The sequence below is a fragment of the Oscarella lobularis genome, chromosome 8, assembly GCF_947507565.1.
Source record: "Oscarella lobularis chromosome 8, ooOscLobu1.1, whole genome shotgun sequence".
In the NCBI taxonomy this organism is placed as follows: Eukaryota; Metazoa; Porifera; class Homoscleromorpha; order Homosclerophorida; family Oscarellidae; genus Oscarella; species Oscarella lobularis.
Genome location: NC_089182.1, coordinates 2,670,778 through 2,688,992, shown reverse-complemented (window position 1 = coordinate 2,688,992; position 18,215 = coordinate 2,670,778). Strand labels below are relative to the sequence as shown.

The 18,215-nt window shown below is 47.4% G+C and overlaps 5 protein-coding genes and 1 long non-coding RNA gene across 9 annotated transcripts; 2 read left to right on the top strand and 4 right to left on the bottom strand.

Moving 5' to 3' along the window:
• The first annotated feature begins 4 nt into the window (after positions 1-4).
• On the top strand, positions 5-10,752 carry LOC136190238 (uncharacterized). 2 transcript variants are annotated; one of them, XM_065978338.1, is made up of 37 exons: positions 5-219; positions 366-446; positions 506-604; positions 659-781; positions 842-952; positions 1,012-1,142; positions 1,218-1,394; positions 1,452-1,577; positions 2,265-2,472; positions 2,529-2,741; positions 2,791-2,852; positions 2,902-3,117; positions 3,175-3,418; positions 3,473-3,583; positions 3,636-3,805; positions 3,858-3,963; positions 4,016-4,111; positions 4,164-4,559; positions 4,616-4,765; positions 4,840-4,959; positions 5,010-5,044; positions 5,104-5,230; positions 5,293-5,409; positions 5,466-5,646; positions 5,694-5,857; positions 5,905-5,991; positions 6,058-6,144; positions 6,204-6,290; positions 6,395-6,496; positions 6,558-6,644; positions 6,694-6,762; positions 6,809-6,886; positions 6,946-7,089; positions 7,155-7,208; positions 7,255-8,518; positions 8,585-9,435; positions 9,498-10,752. In XM_065978338.1, exons 1-34 carry the CDS (start codon positions 31-33, stop codon positions 7,191-7,193), a joined length of 4,533 nt encoding a protein of 1,510 aa, XP_065834410.1. In that variant the 5' UTR covers positions 5-30; the 3' UTR covers positions 7,194-7,208; positions 7,255-8,518; positions 8,585-9,435; positions 9,498-10,752. The 2 variants fall into 2 exon arrangements, with proteins under 2 accessions (XP_065834410.1, XP_065834411.1); XM_065978339.1 differs by having other exon boundaries at positions 1,012-1,138; positions 1,247-1,394; positions 7,255-9,435.
• On the bottom strand, positions 7,210-8,509 carry LOC136190252 (POU domain, class 3, transcription factor 4-A-like). Its single transcript, XM_065978362.1, has 2 exons — positions 8,123-8,509; positions 7,210-8,052 (listed from the first exon to the last, which is right to left on the bottom strand). The coding sequence occupies exons 1-2, from the start codon at positions 8,442-8,444 to the stop codon at positions 7,355-7,357; spliced, it is 1,020 nt and encodes a 339-aa protein (XP_065834434.1). The 5' UTR covers positions 8,445-8,509; the 3' UTR covers positions 7,210-7,354.
• LOC136190250 (UDP-N-acetylglucosamine transporter-like) lies at positions 8,647-10,171 on the bottom strand. Of its 3 annotated transcripts, XM_065978358.1 has the most exons (7): positions 10,108-10,171; positions 9,686-10,059; positions 9,505-9,627; positions 9,268-9,451; positions 9,097-9,215; positions 8,893-9,026; positions 8,647-8,833 (listed from the first exon to the last, which is right to left on the bottom strand). In XM_065978358.1, exons 1-7 carry the CDS (start codon positions 10,127-10,129, stop codon positions 8,740-8,742), a joined length of 1,050 nt encoding a protein of 349 aa, XP_065834430.1. In that variant the 5' UTR covers positions 10,130-10,171; the 3' UTR covers positions 8,647-8,739. The 3 variants fall into 3 exon arrangements, with proteins under 3 accessions (XP_065834430.1, XP_065834429.1, XP_065834431.1); XM_065978357.1 differs by having other exon boundaries at positions 9,686-10,165; XM_065978359.1 differs by having other exon boundaries at positions 8,758-8,833; positions 8,884-9,026; positions 9,686-10,165.
• LOC136190249 (26S proteasome non-ATPase regulatory subunit 13-like) lies at positions 10,287-12,198 on the bottom strand. Its single transcript, XM_065978356.1, has 14 exons — positions 12,075-12,198; positions 11,943-12,021; positions 11,856-11,890; positions 11,750-11,805; positions 11,574-11,704; positions 11,418-11,513; positions 11,284-11,359; positions 11,151-11,230; positions 11,018-11,096; positions 10,919-10,965; positions 10,810-10,872; positions 10,674-10,754; positions 10,509-10,625; positions 10,287-10,445 (listed from the first exon to the last, which is right to left on the bottom strand). The coding sequence occupies exons 1-14, from the start codon at positions 12,176-12,178 to the stop codon at positions 10,350-10,352; spliced, it is 1,140 nt and encodes a 379-aa protein (XP_065834428.1). The 5' UTR covers positions 12,179-12,198; the 3' UTR covers positions 10,287-10,349.
• A 15-nt stretch (positions 12,199-12,213) lies between these two features.
• On the top strand, positions 12,214-15,405 carry LOC136190254 (uncharacterized). The gene is made up of 3 exons (XR_010670529.1): positions 12,214-12,232; positions 12,288-12,363; positions 15,243-15,405. It is a non-coding gene; the product is annotated as an uncharacterized lncRNA (long non-coding RNA).
• A 723-nt stretch (positions 15,406-16,128) lies between these two features.
• On the bottom strand, positions 16,129-18,194 carry LOC136190244 (bifunctional arginine demethylase and lysyl-hydroxylase JMJD6-like). The gene is made up of 9 exons (XM_065978347.1): positions 17,788-18,194; positions 17,661-17,737; positions 17,428-17,610; positions 17,173-17,374; positions 17,011-17,120; positions 16,848-16,957; positions 16,662-16,789; positions 16,519-16,614; positions 16,129-16,467 (listed from the first exon to the last, which is right to left on the bottom strand). Exons 1-9 carry the CDS (start codon positions 18,178-18,180, stop codon positions 16,204-16,206), a joined length of 1,563 nt encoding a protein of 520 aa, XP_065834419.1. The 5' UTR covers positions 18,181-18,194; the 3' UTR covers positions 16,129-16,203.
• Positions 18,195-18,215: the final 21 nt, after the last annotated feature.

The window sequence follows — 18,215 nt, the reverse complement described above, 5'->3', positions numbered from 1 at the left end:
GGCGTTTACGCAGTGTTGCGCACAGATTCGATGTCTGGACTTTCTGACGTTTTGCGGAGTTTCTCATGCGATCACTGCGGCGTCGAGTTCAACACGGCAGCGTCTCTAAACCGGCATAAAGAGAAATTCTGTTCCGCAACGAATCCGCTGTTCGGTCGCGATCCTTCGCAGCAGATCGAGAAGAAAGCGGACAGGAGACCTGAAAAACTCGGAGATATGGTCAGAAAAGAGATGCGTAGCTCCAGAGGTGCCAACGCTCAAGTCAAATCTTGCACAAAAATTACGTTGGCATCCCTGCGATTTGTATCTCAGAAAATTTATTTTGAATGAAATATCTCGGTATATTTTGATCAGTGATTATTTAGACCCTGGGCGAATTGAAGTCTCGCCTCCAAACCAATACTGACAATCTACAACTTCTGGGGATGTCAGTGGCGGACAAAAAGGTACAGGATCAGAAAAAAAAAAGAAGGAACCCCTACTCTTTTACTCAACTCAATACAAGATCCATCAATTGCGAGAACTGAAGATCCAGCAGCGACAAGCAACTAATGACCGAGAAGCTCGAGAACGCGCCCTTTTGAATACATTGGAGAAAATACAGGCAATATCAAAGCTAGTGGGGGAGAGACGATTCGTAAATGTATTGATATTCTAGGCGGATATGCAAGTGGGTATAGTTAAGGAGCAAGCGCGTTCTTTGTATCAGACGATGAATCGGGATGGTCTTCAGGCTGTTACCAATACAAAAGAAGCCGAATTAGAATCTGCTTCTAAAGAGGCAAGTTTGAATTTTTAATTAAGTAAACCACCTGCCACTCGAGTTTCTCTCTCTGTGCAGTATGAGAGCCTGGCTTTGGAAGAGAAACGCGTTCTGGAAGAAATTGAAAAACTGAAGAAAAATGTCCTGGAATTGCCAGCAGAGCGAAATCCGGAAAAGGAAGGACAAAAGGTATTTGCCTATTAGTAGCAATTCTTAGGTTGGATTATCAGAGAGGGGTACATTCAAAGGAAAGTAAGACAATGGCTGTTAAAAACGAGCGTCGTCGTTCTGAAATCCGAGCGATGGACGAGGAACATCAACGGCGAATTGAAGTGATCAGAGAGGAGAAGAGACAACTGGAAGAAAGAAAAGCAGGAAAGTATATTATTGTAAATCCCGAAAAAGCAATACTTTGCTCCCCCCAAAGTTATGACTCCAATATCGAATTTGATAGATTAATAAAGGAAGGTTTCCAATTTCTAGATGTCTTGGCTCGTTTGGAAGAAAATCGCGTAGATCCGCACGACTTCTCATCCTCTGACATCGAGCAGTTGCGTCTAGAATTGTCACGCGGCAAATCGCGACTCCAGCGCCTAAAAGATCAGCTCAAAGACGACGAACAGCAAGTCAGGTACACAAACTCCTTCGTTAGAAACCAATGAACGCATCAAAGATATTCATTCAATAGGAGATTTGACATAGAAAGCAATACCGTTAAATCTCCATCGTTAATAGTAGATGACGACGATAGGCGACCAGTGTCTCGGAGTTCCATCGAATCAGACAATACGTCGATCAGCTCTCTCCCAGTCCGGTTAGTAATAGACTTTTCTACATCACCGTTCAAAGTTTGGGGCTCCCCTGCTCATCAGACAACGCGGTTAGAAGAACCGACACACGGCTTGCCAGTACTCTAGACGTGTAGAGTTTGATCGTTGAGTTATCTGAGAGTAGCATACGTTTGACTGTCCACGTTTTTGAACCGACATAGTAGAACATACTGCGTCTAACGTTCTCGTTTGCGTTCTTTGCGACGCGCGCGTACTGCGTCACCGTTGACGTTCAATCTAGGCGTGCGCACTCCGTCGTTGTCGTTTCGCGTTCATACTTCATAGACCGAATTGCGTTGAACTGTTGTTTGGAACGTTGTCAGAAATGCATTTGCGCTTGATCTGCGTTGTTCTCGATATGAAACGACGCAGTTTCGGTGCGAAAAGGCTGCAGTTGGAGTAACCTTACGAGTGATGACGTACATAAATACCCGTACTTTATTAACACTTGTTATTTGAAACGCTTCTGAAACGAAAGAGACGCGAGACACGTTTTTGGACTCTAAAAAACGACGCTTAGACGCCATAGGGCCCCCCCCCCAGTAGATTACGGTTGCAACCACCACCACAGAAGACTAATTCTACGATGTAATCCCGCAACCAATGCACAAAAAGATTTTATTTAAGTTCCCAAATTTCCCCGATCACGCGATGACAGCATTTGAATGTAGGAAAGTGCAAGCGAGGGTTCAGAGACACGCTTCGGCTGGCGAAGCTTATTCACTACGTCGTCGTTTGAAAAAAATCGAGAGGAAACTAGAAGCTGGTCACGGCCAATATGTAATGCCTGCCATCAATCCAACGGTTCCTAATATCCAGGCGACTATGATGTGGAAGCAATTGCAGCAACTGGAGGCAGATAACGAACGACTTCGAAGGGTTTGTGCCAAGAGAACCTAATAATGAATGAATTTTTTAAGCTTCTTTAATTACAGAACATGGCTTTTGGACGTGATCGCGTCGACGGCGTGGATTCCGACTTGCGCGATCTCCAAGCCGATCAGATGAAAGAGATTCTCATATTGAAGCACAAAGTCGAAGTGGCGCGTCAGCACGGCGAACTGCGTCGACTCGAAATGGAGATGGAGAGCCACAGACTGAAATTGGCGACAGATCAAATCGCGGCAGTTCGTGCACCTCTTATCCAGGTAACGCATATACGTATATAAAGCCGTTCAACCGATTCAACTCGTTTAGAATGTAAATGCGGATTCTGCCCTAGTCGTCAATCCGCTACTGTCAAACTTCTACAATGCAGAGTAGGCTCTCGTGTCGATAAAACGTCTAAGGAATTTTTTTAAAATCTAGAGAGGGATTAGTTGTGTTTTGGGATTTTGTTGTGGGACTCGATGCCACCGTTAATCGGGCGCGCCTCACGACGGCGCTCTACAATGGCAAAAAGGAGATCACCGAGGCAACCGAACCGGTTCCATTTGTCTCCTGCTCTCCAGTAACGGCATATCCCACTTTCCAATCACTTCCCGGCAACGTCGGAGTCTTTCAAGGAAAACAACAAATAATGGGGTAATGATATCTTTTTGAGTACTGTACTATACTTGTATTCATTTTATTTTCACTTAGTTGTTCGCCCTCGCCGACGTACCACATGCTCGTTCAACTCCACGGCGGCGGCGTTGCGAAACGCTCCTCTGCATCGCGATTGTTGACGTCGGCGGCGACGGTGGTCCCAATTCCAATCGGCTGGACGAAAGTCAACCTATTCGATTCCCAGCTGCGTCTTCTCTGCGGTCAATGGCGAGTCCCGCTGCGATCGACGCCGGCCGTGCCGGACATCTCCGTCGCCAGACTAAATCTTTTGGAGAAAGTGAGCACTAGTACTTTGATGAAAAAAAATGTGAACACCGCTGTGATCTTGCAGGCTGGCGGCGCCGAGCTGTATTACCGCATTGCGAACGGACGCGACAAAGAGTCTCAGTCGAAAATCAACGTTAATCCTCTCGAGCACGCTCACGTCTACAAAATTCCTCCAGTGCGTCAATGGAGTATACGTGTGTATGTACTATTATTAATTTAATGGACAGTCGTTTTCGGCCGGACCGCCGCATCTTGTCGCCGATGCGATCGTCACGGCGCCGATAGTAGTCTCCGGTGAAGGCAACGCCGACGTAACCCGCGTGCAGACGACAGAATCAGCGGGGCGCGACGACGGAGACGACGGCTCGGTTGAAGAAAAATCGCCGTCTCCTCCGCCGTAAGCCGCGCGAATGTGTTCCCCGTGCGAAGAATGTTTATTGCGTGTATAGTCGACCGGCTGTGACGACGAACGTCGCCTTTCGGGTCGATTGGGTTCGACGGGTCGGATGGGGAGAAGCGCGTGTTAATCTGACTGTCTACGACGCGTCTCGAACGGTGAGTCTTAGCCCAATCCTTAGTATAGGCACACTCGATTCCTTTTGCCCAGATTGTCAAAGCCGAGTCAGGTGCTGAACTACTCTGGTCGACTGGGAAGATTCGTTCGAACTTCTTAGAAGGAGTCCACGAATTTAGGATACGCAGTGTAAGCGGAATTGAGACGAAGAATTATTTTGTTTTTGTAGTTTTCTGTCTAGCCTGTTTTCGATCAAGTGCAACTGGACGACGACAGCGTTCTTATCATTGACTTCTGGCTGGGAAAACGCCGTCGAATCAATCCAAACCGACTCCAATCGAACGCAGACGACGAGAGAGCCGTCGTCGACGACGACGACGACGACGACGACGATTACGAACAGGACGTCGAAGAGGAATTCGACGACAACGCCCAACGAAAAAACATTCAAATTATATACGACGACGAAACACTCGTCGGATGGACGGCAATGACGATTGTCGTTCCGGATACGAACGAGGACCCCGACGCGGACGGCAATGAAACGAGCGACAGAATAAAACTGAAAACGGGAGCGTACCGTCTGCCTTTATTCGACGTCGTCGACCGACCGGATATTCATAATCTTGTCGTGCCGGTATTTTTTTCCGTGGGTAGTTGACGGCGTCGAGCGACGATTTCTTCTCTTGGTAGATCCTGGACTCCGACGAGCAGCCGTATACTCTGCTCGCCGACGCAGAAATTAAGTTCGAGATTGGCGACGATGATTTTGCTAAGACGAGACGACCGACGACAGCGACGTCGGAATTTTTCGACGAAAGTCGCCCGTCGTCGCCGCTCGCCGTAATATAGATATGTGTTTTGCATGAAGTCACGATTTTTTGAAAGTTACTTCTTTGTGTTTATCTTTGCCGTAGGGCTGTTGGATTGCGAAGGAGCGAACGGAGATTCCTTGGCTTCCTTTTGTGGCCGGGGACGGGTTCGATTTACATATTGACGGAGCTCGATTTTTGCCTGATATTGTGACAGCGACTAGGGTAAAAGAAGTGCGTTTGGAGGCTCTTTGAGATTGAACTCTACGTTGCAGGTTTCGGGTCGAATAATGAATTATAAGTACAACAAGTGAGGAGGAGGAGGAGGATAAGGTCTGGAAGGATGAGACTCGCATCTTTTCTGTTTAGGGTCGGCGAAAAATTAGATATCTCTACTGACATCGATCTTGATTCGAATGTCTACGAACCTCGATACAATTTTTTTCTTTTCGTTCGCGAGGAAAGAGTTCCGCCGACGTCAACGCTAATTCTTCGAGTTTGTTTAATTAATTAAGTAAGCATTACGTTACGTGTTATTGACTTTGTATCTTTTTTCAGATTTACACGAGAAATCGATGGACGAAAGAACTGACTATTATTGGATATTCGGTGCTTGCGATTTTCGTTGAATCGGGCACGGATCGTCAGCCGGGGACCGACAGTTCCGGCATACAGGTAAAGTACGTCGACGAATCGTTCTAAAGAAAGTTTGAAAATTCGGAGGGGGGAAGGTATCTCTCAATGAAGGTGCTCATCAACTTCGCATTCATTCGAGCCTTCCCAAACTATCCAAGCCAATGAACGCGGCGTTTCTCGACGACGAGCCGGCGCTGCCCTGTGCTAGCTTACTCGTTCGATTAGCAGCGAATTCGAATGACGCGGTCACCTCGTCTTCGCCGCAATACAACGAAGGCAAAAGTCCACGGAAACAGGTGTTTCTCTTTCTAATTTTCGTTTAGGCGTTTATTATTCGATGGCGTGCCGCCCGCAAGCGGGAGAAATCCGACTTTTCGGCCCTCTCGCGAATCGACCGTCTCTTCTCGTTCGCCAGGTGATGACGACGATCGGAGACGGCAGCGAGAAAAGACTGACGACCGACGAAGGTCGTCGACAGTGGATCAAGGTACCGCGATCTCATCCGCCGTCTCTCGTCAAGCGATATCGTCACAGAAACGACTCTGGCGCTACTTTGAAGACACTCCGGCGGACATGGACTTGACGTACGTCGCCAAATACACACCGGCGAGCGGCATCGGGGTAAGGATTCCCCCAAGAGATAAGCCAGTCTTCTTGCTATCTAAGATTATATTTATTATATTGTAGTTCAGCGTCGATTCGGCTCAGAATTTACCGTGGTCCAAAATGACGCGGGTCCTGTATTCTTTCGCTCCGCCCGCCTCTTATTATTCAGTACGAAAGTCGCGCTGTTTTTGCTGCTGCTTAGCTACCGCTGGAATTGGGGTTTCCAGGGCAAAGCGGACGATCCCATACGTTATGTGAGACATCTAGACTGGGATAGCTCGCTTCAGGCGCCCTCGTGGACAGACGGCTTTCAGGTAAAAACACAACACTTGGGTGGCGATATGGTAAAATGAGGAAGTTGAAAGCCCCTAAGCATCTCTTTATAGCGACCCTACTGATCTTAGCTTCCTTATGTTAGTTCTTCGGTCGTCGACGGCTCCATCGTCATTTAGCCGTTATCGTGCACCTGGTTGCAATTGATTTTTCTGGTAGAAAAGGAAAGTTGAAAATTATTGATGAGGTACGACAGCCGACGATTGGTTTAGTAATTGATTTCTTTGATTTATTAATTGCACGTGCAGGCGTGGACCGCAGTTCAGGTGTTCTCTAATGGTTATGTGTTCACCGATCGCTATCAGCTTCCCTTATATCATTCTAAACCAACAAAAGTGTGCTTCTTGGGAAATATCCTTGCTAAGAATAGCATTTTCTCTTTAGACCGCGTTTGATTATTTACGACACTACGAGACTAAAATTGCTTTAGCGGAATTGGTAGCACAGCGCAAAGTAAGAGAAAACGAGAGTTGATGGTGTTCATTAACTTGTCACACAGATAAAGCCGCTCGGCGGAGCGTCTGTTTTCGTCCGAATCGCCGACGGTCGACGACGGAACGAAATCTCATTACACAAAGTGAGCTTCCCTTCTCCCTTTCCCCCAGGATTCCCCGATTGAATAAAGCTATAATATAGGAGCCAAATCAAAGCTATCTGCCCATCGACAGCGCTTCGAAGTACGGCGTCGCAAAAGGACAGCCGAAACCCGTTCGATCGCTCGTACCCAAAGACGAGAATGTCGCCGATTTCGAATCGCGACTCACAGTCGAGCTAACGGAGGTGAGTTTACATAATAAAAACAACAGTGTAGGAGGAGAATGGCAAATGCTCTTTCGCCGCCGCAGTGTCTCGCTCGCCTCCTAGCTAAACAGACGAGGAAGTGAAATCGCCTCCGCAGGGTAAGCGATAAGTCTGTGTTTGCGTGCATATATGGATGCTATGCAGTCTCTAATCAGGGAATCAGAACAAAAGTCTATTTACAGTTCGCCTAAGCAATCAGTCATTTGGAACAGGCATCAATCCTTCCCTCCTCCCCCCTAATATTCTAATCGTCTCGCTTCGCCCTTCGTTCCTTCTGTCGTCGATTGCAAAACCATATCCGCACGACCTCTTTGTCGAGTTCGAGCGCGTCGGCGAGAACGGCGTAATCGGAGGCGCTCGGCGTCGGCTGACGCTTGAAGTGGATCTCGAGCGCTTCCTTCGCCGTGCGCTTGAACGTCGTGCGTTTTTTGCGTCGACGCAGATGTATGCGCGATTCGGGCGGCTGTCGACTCAACTCCTGCTCCTCGAGCCGAAGCCACTCTTCGAATACGGGTCGCAATTTTTTGAGATTGTGAAAGTTCAACTGGAGCGCTTCGAATCGCGACACGGTCGTCTGACTGAAAACGATTCCGTAGTGCTTCTCCATCGACTGACCGACGGCCGCTTGCGTGTAGCCCATCTTCACGCGCCAGTCCTTGAAATGAGCGGCGAAATTCTCCAGGTCGCGATATTGTTCGCCTATCGACTTTTGCTCAACGTTTTCCGTCGTCGTCGTCGTCGTCGTCGCTGACGACGACCTTGTCGCGGCGCTGTTGCGATTTGTTGTCGACTCGGTTACGGAAACGGCCCGGGGACTGCACGTCGACGGCGGCAGCGGCGGCGGCGGTACGAACGCGACGGCACGCGATGGAATGGGCGGATAGCAAAGTAATCGCTGGCATTCGTAGACGTACCTTTGGGCAGCGGCAGTAAACCCGTGTCCTGTTGGGAAAAAATCGCGCGATTAGAGCTAGACTGTACGTGGGGTGGGATATCGCGCACGCGGGCGTACCCCGTCCTCCCTCGCGCTCCAGCGATGGGGAATACGGATATGGATATGAATGGGCGGCTAACATGACTCCGTTGGCGAGCGATCCGTACGAGACGACGACGGGACCCGCCGCCGCCTCCATCGTCGTTTCGTCACGGTCGCTCGACGCTTCGGATCCGACTCGAAGTCTCTGCGCTAGAACGACGTCGTCGTCGTCGTCGTCGTCGTCGTCGTTCTCGCGCAGTTTCGCGTCGTCGTGGCTCATGACGTGTTCGTAAAAGGCGAGGTGATCGGCGAACGTTTTCTTGCAGATAAGACAGCTGTTCGTCTTCTCGGAGGCCATGTCTTAGAAAAACGAGGAAGAGGATGCTAGCTGGGAACTCTTGTGTACACGAAATAGGGGAATAACGCGATTAGGTCAGTATATGGGGTCTCGGCGAGCCAAGTCATTAGCATAGAGCGCCACTAATGCATGCAAATCAGTTCCGACGTGGAAGGCAAAAATCCAGGTGGGCACGATACTCATCTCCGCGCACAGTCGACACTACAGTATGTACTCGAGCCGCCTTTATTATATTATTAGTCAAGATAACCTGATCAGACACGTAGAATAAGCGCGAAAAAACGACTAAACACGACTACGCTGTCGTTGTTGTCGACGACTGAATTTTCGGCGGACGTCCGTAGACGAAAGTTGCGACGATGACCATGGCAGCGCCGATGACGAAATTTCTGTGGCACGAACGCAAAGTAAACAAGGGGAGGATGTAATGGGACATTACTATGCATACGCCGAAGGTCGAAGATCGTCAAGAACGTAAATGGAGACGAGCGCCGATAAGACGAGCGAAAGCGACGTCGCGAATCCCTTGAGAATATTGTCGGCGTACTTGACGACGGTGGCTATGACGAGGCCACCGAATGCCTACAAGTACATGCGCGCGCGCGCGGAAGTCAAGAGAATTACACATTTAGTCGCATTAGAATATACTCACTTGAAGAATAACCACGACCCAGGTAACTGCGCCGTAACCTTGGAAGAAGCCGTCCTTGCGAACGGCTTCCCAGTCGTTGCTTATTACGCCAACGAAACCGAAAATGACCCCGAAGAGCGCTAAAAGGCACGCGACATCGCACGTGGACACGCACGCGCGCTATAGACCTACCTAACTGCACGTTTCGGATCCAAAGCGACTGTTTCGATCCTTTTAGGATCTTTTCGAAGTATACGCCGGCAAAGCCGCTGGAACACGACGCTAATAGGACGATAAAGAGACCTGCCAGCGACTGAGAAACGGAGTGTTCGGCTGCAGTTTTCTCCACTTCCGTCGCTGGTAACGCACGTGGCATCTATAGAAAGTTTTCTCTCAATGCAAAGCTTTTTGTTTCGTTGCAGCGCGTACCTGAACCAGGGCCACGCCGACCATGAGAATAACAAGAGAAATCCACTGAGCTAAGATTAATCTCTTGCCGAGAAGAAATACGGAAAATAAGGCTGTCGTGAGAATTTTTAGCTGATACGTCACCTAAAGAGAAGAGAACCGGAATTGAAGACACCACAGTGCGAAAAAAAGCGCGCGCTACTTGATATGTGGCTGCATCGAGAAGAGACAAAGCGAGAAAGAGAAGATTGTTCTGCAGCGTGTAGAGAATTCCCGGGACGGAGAGCTTGATCATATCGCGCGGCTTTCCGCACACCTCATCGCGCAGAATCGTCGCGAGACCGCTCAACTTCCAATCGACGTCTTTCCAAACGACGCTCATGCTCGCTAACATTTTCATTATTTCGGCGACGAAGACGGCGGTCGATGCGAGATACATCGGCGTCGTCGTCTCGTCGTTTCCAGCGGCGCCGCGTTTGGTTCGAGAATAGCGCAACGTGAGAACGAGAGTCGTCGTTTGGACGATCAGAACGCCGAGGCTCACGTATTTGAGCGGAACTTGAATCGTATGGCCGACTGATAAAGCGGATTGATATAGTCGCTTCGATCTGCGTCGCGGCTTACTTCGTAGCACTTGGTCGCTCATCTCCTCGGCGTCGCTAGCGTAAATCTATCTATCTATTCTGCGTGTCATGTGATTGTAGCCCGTATACTAGCAGTCGACTTAGGCCACAAATAATTACTATCGATGAGGACCCTCCCTGATGTGTACAGGTAATCAATTTTGTGTGGGTGACTAGGAATTTTCTCAACAAGTCTATCTTTTGATTTTTTTATGCAAAGACGTTCTTCCCTATTGTTAGGCTCTATGCTAAGAGTTCCGGGCTGTGATCTTCAATCATGTGTATTGTCTGCTTCACGTTCTTACTCCATTCATCAAGCCTCTGGCACATTCCCTGTATCTAATTGATAAAAGAATTTTACTCAAACTACAGTACTCTCTTTTCTCATATTAGGTAAAGTACCTGAGAAAGATCAAGGACTCTCGGCTGCACCCACGTCATATTGACAAGTTGCTTAACTTCATCTATGGTTCCCTTCACCAATCCAAGAGATAAAGCCTTCATTACCAAAAACTCAACCTGCAATTCTAATGTTGAGGTATTGGATGAACAGAAAATTCTGTATACCTGTTTTAAAGAAATCTGGCTTGCATCAGCTATCACTTGAAAAGGTATGCTTCTATTAGTTGAGGGTCTCGTAAACGTCAACTATAGCCAAAGTGTAGCATGTAAAATTGAAAAAAAAATAAGCAAACAAGGTTACCTCCATGATGCATAAAAGACGAATCTTTTCTAGCAACTTGGCTTCGCTTTGAACCAAGTCATGCTAGAATCAACATCAATAATCCATTATGTAATGAAATAATACCTACCTGAGACTCCCAGCGAGGTCTAAGTTCATAGAATTTAGGAAGGCTTCCTAGAGGGAAAACGTTTGCCGAAAACACTAGACAAGGTGCTGACTGAAATACCGCTATTGAATGCATAGAGCAAATCAACAAGCCACTGATGCTCCGTTTCCTGCAGCGAACTCAAAATGGGGTGAGCCAACTGGAATTACACGTAAGAGATTCGCCCGTCGCACGAACCGAGTTACATAATTACCAATTCTCCAAAATTATAGACCCCGTCACCGAGAATTGCAGCAATGGAGAGTTTAAAAGCGCGATCTCGTCGCTCCTCCACTGCTCATATACATATTACGGTTCAACGTGGGGTGAGATAATAATTTCTCTACCGGGAATGTCATCCATTTCAATACAGCCCAGATAGCGGAGAGCGTCTCTGTAGTATTCAGCGTGAGCTGAAGTCAACTAAAACGTCCCGTACTCAACGTCTCTAACCCCGCCAACCCCCCTCATCTATATATACCATGTAATATCTACTGGACAGATTGTAGAAGCGTGCGTGAATGAAAGACACCGTGTCGACTGTCTCTAAACGATCTCCCGTCGAGCGAATCAGGGCCTGGAGGAGTGACGCAAGTCAGCCAATAAGCGACTCCGCCCGGCATTCTGACTGGCTCACCTTGACCGCGACGAGATCGCCGCATTCAAGTTTTGTCGTTCCAATTTCGGTTTCGCAGAGAATCGCCGCCTCCAAGCTGCCCTTCACCTTGGCCCCTATTCCCTCTAAGAACTCGATCGCCTTCGACGGATCTAAAGAGATTTAACGCTCAAAATCTCTCTGGTGAGTGAACCGACCCTTTATGTCTCCCACGACGCGAAGAACGATTTCCACGAGCGACAGGGGATTGATTCTACAAGAGAAGCTTCGAGCTCGTTCGAATATAAGACTTCCTACGAAAACCTGTGTTCGAAATCCGAGAGAAATCGTTCGTACATCTGGAAGAAAGATGCCGATGTTTTCTACCAACTAGCTCCTCGTTTTTTCTACCTCAAACAGTTCGTTAGGACCAGAACAGCCACCGTCTTGAATGAAATCCTTGAGTTTTAGCGTCAGTTGGTGCCATAACCTTCCGGAACGAGACAGCATCCTTAGTTAGCGCTTTCTGTCGTGCGACCTCACTTCTTAGTGTAGAGATCTTCGAGCTCTACCCATTGGTGAGCGATCTCAGGCGACGCAGCCGATCTCTGTCGTTCTGCGAGGTATTCGTTCACTTTCGTTGACATGCTTGTACGGGTCCTGTTTGACTAGCTATCCGGGCCCCGGTGATTTGCAAAAAGGTAACTAAACGCCTAAATTCTTCACGTTTTTTCGAGCAGCAGTTCATCTACATAGAGTCTATTCTGAGATAGCCGATGTCTCGTCCGATGTGATGGCCAATTCTTGCAGACGATCGACGACACTTTGGAAGGTAGGTCTTGCATTTTGGCAATTATCCCAGCACGCCGTGATTAGACCTCTAATTTCCGTCGGACATCGATCCGAAATTCGCGGCCTTTGCCCCCTCACCACCGCACTTCGTAGTTGATGTCCCCACCTAAACGGATAGTCGTAGAACGGCAATTTTCGATGCCAAATTTCCCACAAAACGACTCCATAGCTAAGGAAACGATAGTTAGACACTATGAATCGTCCGTACGATAATCTTACCTGTAAACGTCCGTTGGTGTTCCATACGGTCTTCTCTCAAAAAGTTCAGGAGATCTCCACAGTAGAGTTCCAAGATTAGTAGTCATGGAACGATTGGGTTTCATTAAGAGCGGAACGGTTTCGTCGTTCGTTGCCGCGCACTCGTCCGGTGTTCTCGACTCCTGCGCTATTTTCTCCGTGCTCACTAATCGCGCTTGACCGAAATCGGCGACCTTTACCACCCAACGTTCGCTTACCAATAAATTATTACTTTTCAAGTCTCTGTGGACTTGTGGAGGTGAGAGATTGTGAAGGAATTGCATGCCTTTGGCTATGTCCAAGGCAAATTGCAATTCCCTGATGGGTATCTGGGTATTTCTGAGAATGGTGCCGAGGTCCCCTCTAGACAGGTATTCTAATACCAAAAATGGACATCCGTCTTCCGGTATCTGACCGCCCCCGATAAATAGCACGATGTTTGGATGTCGAGTCGTTTTCATTAGTTCGATTTCCCTTTGAAATTCCAACGTGAAACGATCTCTTCGTTCGTAGTCGGCGTCTTTTAATTTTTTCACGGCGATTGTCAGTTCTCTGTACTCGCCCTTGTACACGTCGCCACTTCCCCCCCTGTCGAGTTGAGATAGGATTTTGATCTCGTTCCAATTGATTTGCCAGACGTCGTCTAAAGCGCTTCGCTTCTTTTCCGTATCGTCCAACTCTTGTTTTGTGTAGTTGAGCTCAGTCTTGCTCTTTTTCATGTTTCGCATTAGCAATATACTCAGGAGGACGACAGTAAGCAGTACAGCTATTCCAAGAGTCACGAGATAGTACGTTGGATATTCGCATCTATTGCCCGTGAAACCGGCTTTGCATTTGCAAAACGGCGCCGGGACGTTATTAGAGTTAACTAGAACGCAAGTGCCCTGCGAGCAATAGTCCCTGCGGCAAATGCAGTCCCCAATGCTCGTAGCTCGAGCCGTTTTGGTCGTTAGTCCTTTCGGACATTTCGAACATTCTTCTGCACCGTCGAGTGAAAAAGTTCCCACCGGGCATTGTAGACAGCGCTCATAAGAGAAATTGGCGCTGTGGTATCCTCGGAAGCAACCGGGAGTAATTTTTAGAATTCGAGCTAAGCCGTTCTCCAGGTCAAACATTGTCGTTGTCAGTTTTAATGTTTCTTTGAAAGAGAAAAGTCCTGCTGGCGATTGCGATGTTGGAATATATTGTAGGATAGTCCACTGATTAGTTTTAATATGAAGGGTAAGTAAAGCGCGTATAGATGGCGGCGGGACCCCGAACGAATGATAAAGGCTGAAATTGGCATCGTTCAGAGTCAAATTTCCGATGGCGAATAGTTTTTCAGTAGTGGAAGCCTCGACGAAGAGATTGTCTATGAAAAACAATCGGTCGCCGAAATTGGTTTTTGAATGCAAACATTCCCAAATTTGTCGTCGTATGTGATACGACCACAGGCCATAAAATACCGTTTGTTCGTCAAGCATGCCACTTATAATAAACATTCTTCCTTCCCTGATAAAGGCTTTGTGTCCTTTGACCGGGGGAGGATAAAAACGAGACCGCCTTTGATTGATAGGAAATAGCTGAAACCACTCTGAATTGTACGAATCGTCAACGGTAACAATCCACATATCGTTTGCCATAATCCATTCTATGAGTCCTGCGTCGTGCTTTCTCTTCTGCACGACTCCTCCAAATAGTAAGAACGAATGATTTCCTAACGACACCATAGTGTGTCCAGCTCTTGGTAACACCGTCTGTCTACGCCTGATTTTTGTCCACATTCTAGTATGTAAATGATATCCCCACGTCTCGTCACTGGCCGCCAGATTGAATATTGAACTAAGCATGCCTCCGTGCAGAACAAGAACAGCCCTGTCTTTGTTTGTTTTGTCGAGCAGATCCCAAGAAGCCGAAGAAACAGTTCTGGGAAAAACTTCGGGCTTGTATTTCCACCAAGTCATTGCTTTTAAGTTTAGCACCCACAAATAGTCGTCCTTGAATTCCGTAAACGTATCTCCCGACTGCAAAACTCCGCCGAATAGGTAGAAATTGTTGTCGTAATAGTAGTTAACACCCCAGTCTCTCAGATTTGGATGCGTCATAATAATGGCGTTTCGTTGCCAGTAGTACCTGGTTTTGGTTGTCATGGTGAAATTCCAAACCAGGTTTGATTTCAGCAAGTTGTAATATTTGGCAGATCTAGTATTACGGGAGATTTTTGATAATCCTCCATATACCATAACCGCTTTTTCTATCTTCACGGCGGAAAACAGAAGAAGCGGTAAGTAGTCTAGTCCCGTAAAGTCGTTCGTCGCGACTGCGGTTTGATTCGTACGTGTGTCAAGGACTAGGGGATTACCTGACGTGGCCAAGTACAAAATGACTTCGTGTTCCGCGACGTAGATTCCTTTCGCATAGACACTACTTCCAGCTTTCCCGAGCACGTCGTCCGGAACGATCAGCCCTTCCCAAAGCATCGCTCTTAAATTGAATATCCAAATATCAGCAAATGTTACTATCATTTTACTTTGACCTCCCCACACGTAAAGAGCGTGCCTTTGCGTTGAATACGCCGCCGCGTGAGCGGCGCGAGCTCGAGGCCAAAATTTTTTTCGGCTAGTAATTTTCTTGTATTGATAGGTACGCACGGGCGATATTTCGTTTCCTTCCGAAACACAACGAAGCATCCACAGTTCGTTGAAAAAACGAAGTCTGGAAGCATAATGGATGAGGTCTCCATTGTCGCTGACTCCGCCGAATATGAGAACGGATTCCTTGCAGCTGCAGGGAGACTCGGGATCGAGCACGGCGTTCGCTGTGTGACGATTTCTCGGCAAAAAGATTTCGCTTTCGTTCGAAGGTGCTACGACGCGCACCTCGTTCCACGTTTCCGTTTTCCCGTCGAAAATCCACGTGTCGTTGAAGACTTGTCGCGTCATTGCCGAAACTCCTCCGATCAGAACGACCTGCGCGTCGCAAAGTGTCGTCAACGTGTGAAACTTTCTTGTGATGGGACTCGGAGAAGTTTCAGGGATTCTTACCCACGATCCCGACCAGGGCAGAAACGTCCACGTTTTGCCTTCGTACCCCAGGGCCGGGCCAACTCCGCCAAATACGAGCATTCGCCTTAGATTTCCGAACTCCTTACCTCGACTGTAAGCGGCTGCGTCGTGAGAGTATCGTGGTTCGGGCTCGAACGCTTTCCATTGGGTCGTGGCTCTCATTTGGCACCATTTGTTGATAACTCGTTTCGCCGGCCCGTCGCAGTCCTGCCGAACGATGCTCTCCACTGTTAGTTGTTTTTCTAGAGCGAATCCCTGTGGCGTGTTGTTCGTCAAGTTATAGTTCAGATCGAAGAGATCTACTGGTAAGACGGGAGGGTCGAATTGGTGTGCATACGAAAGCAGCACCGTAGCGTAGAGAAAGCCTAGTTTTAAGGCATCCATGCACAAAGGCGTGCAATGGGGTCTTAGGCCAGTAGTGACGAGTGCAAATGAAAATCGCTGTATATGTGATTATCCACGGTAATGTTATTGTTTCTCTCAATGTCTCTTGTGCTAAACACGAGAAAATTATATTCAATTTCTATAAACGAAGGCAGCTATTTAGGACTTTTATATTCTTCCCAGTTTACATAGTCTGCACCTTCTCTAACTACAGTCAACCCCTCGAATAGATTGTTCTTGAAAGTATCGCTACACAGCACAGAGCGAAGAAGTTTTTTCTCTTTCTGTCTTTTTCCCGATACTTCGAGATCATCGCACGTACAGTGGTAATTAGACTGGTCTACGTAATTAGCACTGATGGCAATGGTGTCTTCCAAATTGACAACTAAATGAGGCACTTCAGCTGGAACGAAAATGACCTTAGAAAGCAAAAATTTGATCAACACTATTGCCAAATAGAAGCAGCCCACCTCTCCTGGCTCCAAAATAACTTCTGTTTTCTGAGCATATCTAGAGAGAGGAAATGATTCAAAATTTGGCCGTAGCGGATCCGTTTTGAAGGCAGACTAGAAACAAATTTCATACAGTAGTGCTAACAGAATTGAGACACTACCTTTGTCCAGTCATAGTATAAGTAATGAACTGCTTCTTTTTCGTAGAACGTCCACTTCTTTCGTCCCTTGAACAAGGCCATCCAAAAATTCGTACACAGAGAATCAATGTGAAGGCCACTCATCGTTCCTTGCAATACAAAGGAATGATCTCATAGACGTGCGAGGCAATCTCTTCACGCGCTAACCTTTGGGACCAATAAATAGACTGGGCCACATATTCCTATAAAGAAGTGGCTGTCCCCGGAAAAAATTGGGCACTCGTTGTAGGAAATCGCGGGCAAAGTACCCCGGTATCCTTCACAGAACTCAGTCAAGTTATGCCTTATCTGTAGACTTTCAGTGCCATGCCTTAAGCCTTCAAGCAGAGCTGGACAGTTGAGAGGTAAACTGTAGTCATGTAAGTAGTGCTCGCTGGTCTTATCAGCAAGAAGATCTTCTATAAACTGCCCTACCGTTGTCTACGAGTACCCCAAGTCTAGCGAAGCAGTTATGACGTCTAAGAGTGCTTACCTCGCGGCTAGGGGCAAGATCAGCCCACAATCGTTTGTCGCGAATTCGTTTATTGAGCGTTACTTTTTTGCGACGACAATGGTCGAGCACGTAGTCGTAATTCCACATTTGGGGCACCATCTTAGATGCGACGTCAGTTAATATGAGAGGGCGCGATTGCATGACATATTCTTGAACGAAGTCTTTCGCCGAAAGCCCCGCTCTAGTAAGAATACGTTGTTTATGTAACGAATTTAATTCTAAAGCGAATGATACCGTCGATCGATTTGACCAAAACCAGAAAAAATCGTCAAATTGTCCCTTTCGCTTTTCTCTTCTAATTCTCTAATCAAATTCTCTTCTCCTTCCTGCTTTTCAATAAGTAAGAGCTCGTGAGCAGCGTAGTCGTCTTTAGGATTGAGCAGCAAAGCCGTGCGCAAAGACGACTTTGCTTCCTCCCTAAAATCTTAACGTCAAACTAAGCAAGACAAGAGAACTGAGACACACACATTTGGCCTAACTCTGCGAGAACGATGCCCAAGTTGCAGTGAGCATTCGAATTATGCTCATCGTAACGCAGAGAGTCCTTTTTAGAATCATAAAAAAAATGAAAATCCGTGTAGTACTGTAACAGACTTTATAGTAAGCTGCTGCCTTCATAGGCTGATTCAGCTTTGTATAGACAACTCCGAGACTATAGGACGTCGTTGCTATATCGTTCGTATCTCCCAGTGAAAGTAGGCTTAGTTTTCTCTCGTAAAAGTGCAGAGCCCTTTCGGGTCGATTTGCTTCGAGATGAGTCATAGCCAGTAATTCGAGTATGTCTGGCTGATTCGGAGAAATGCGGTCTGCTTTGGTAAGCAGTTGAATTGACGCTTCAAATCTTCCTGAGTCATAGTGCTCAAACGCTTTTTGCACTAGTGACGTCAGATCCATCGTGACGTCAGGAGACTCAGAAGCGTTCCCGTTTCCGCGAATCAAAAATCCAATGCAAAAAACGCAACCAAGAGCTATTGTGCCAAGTGACATGACACATTCGGCAAAGAAAGATGATTCTCCGGGGA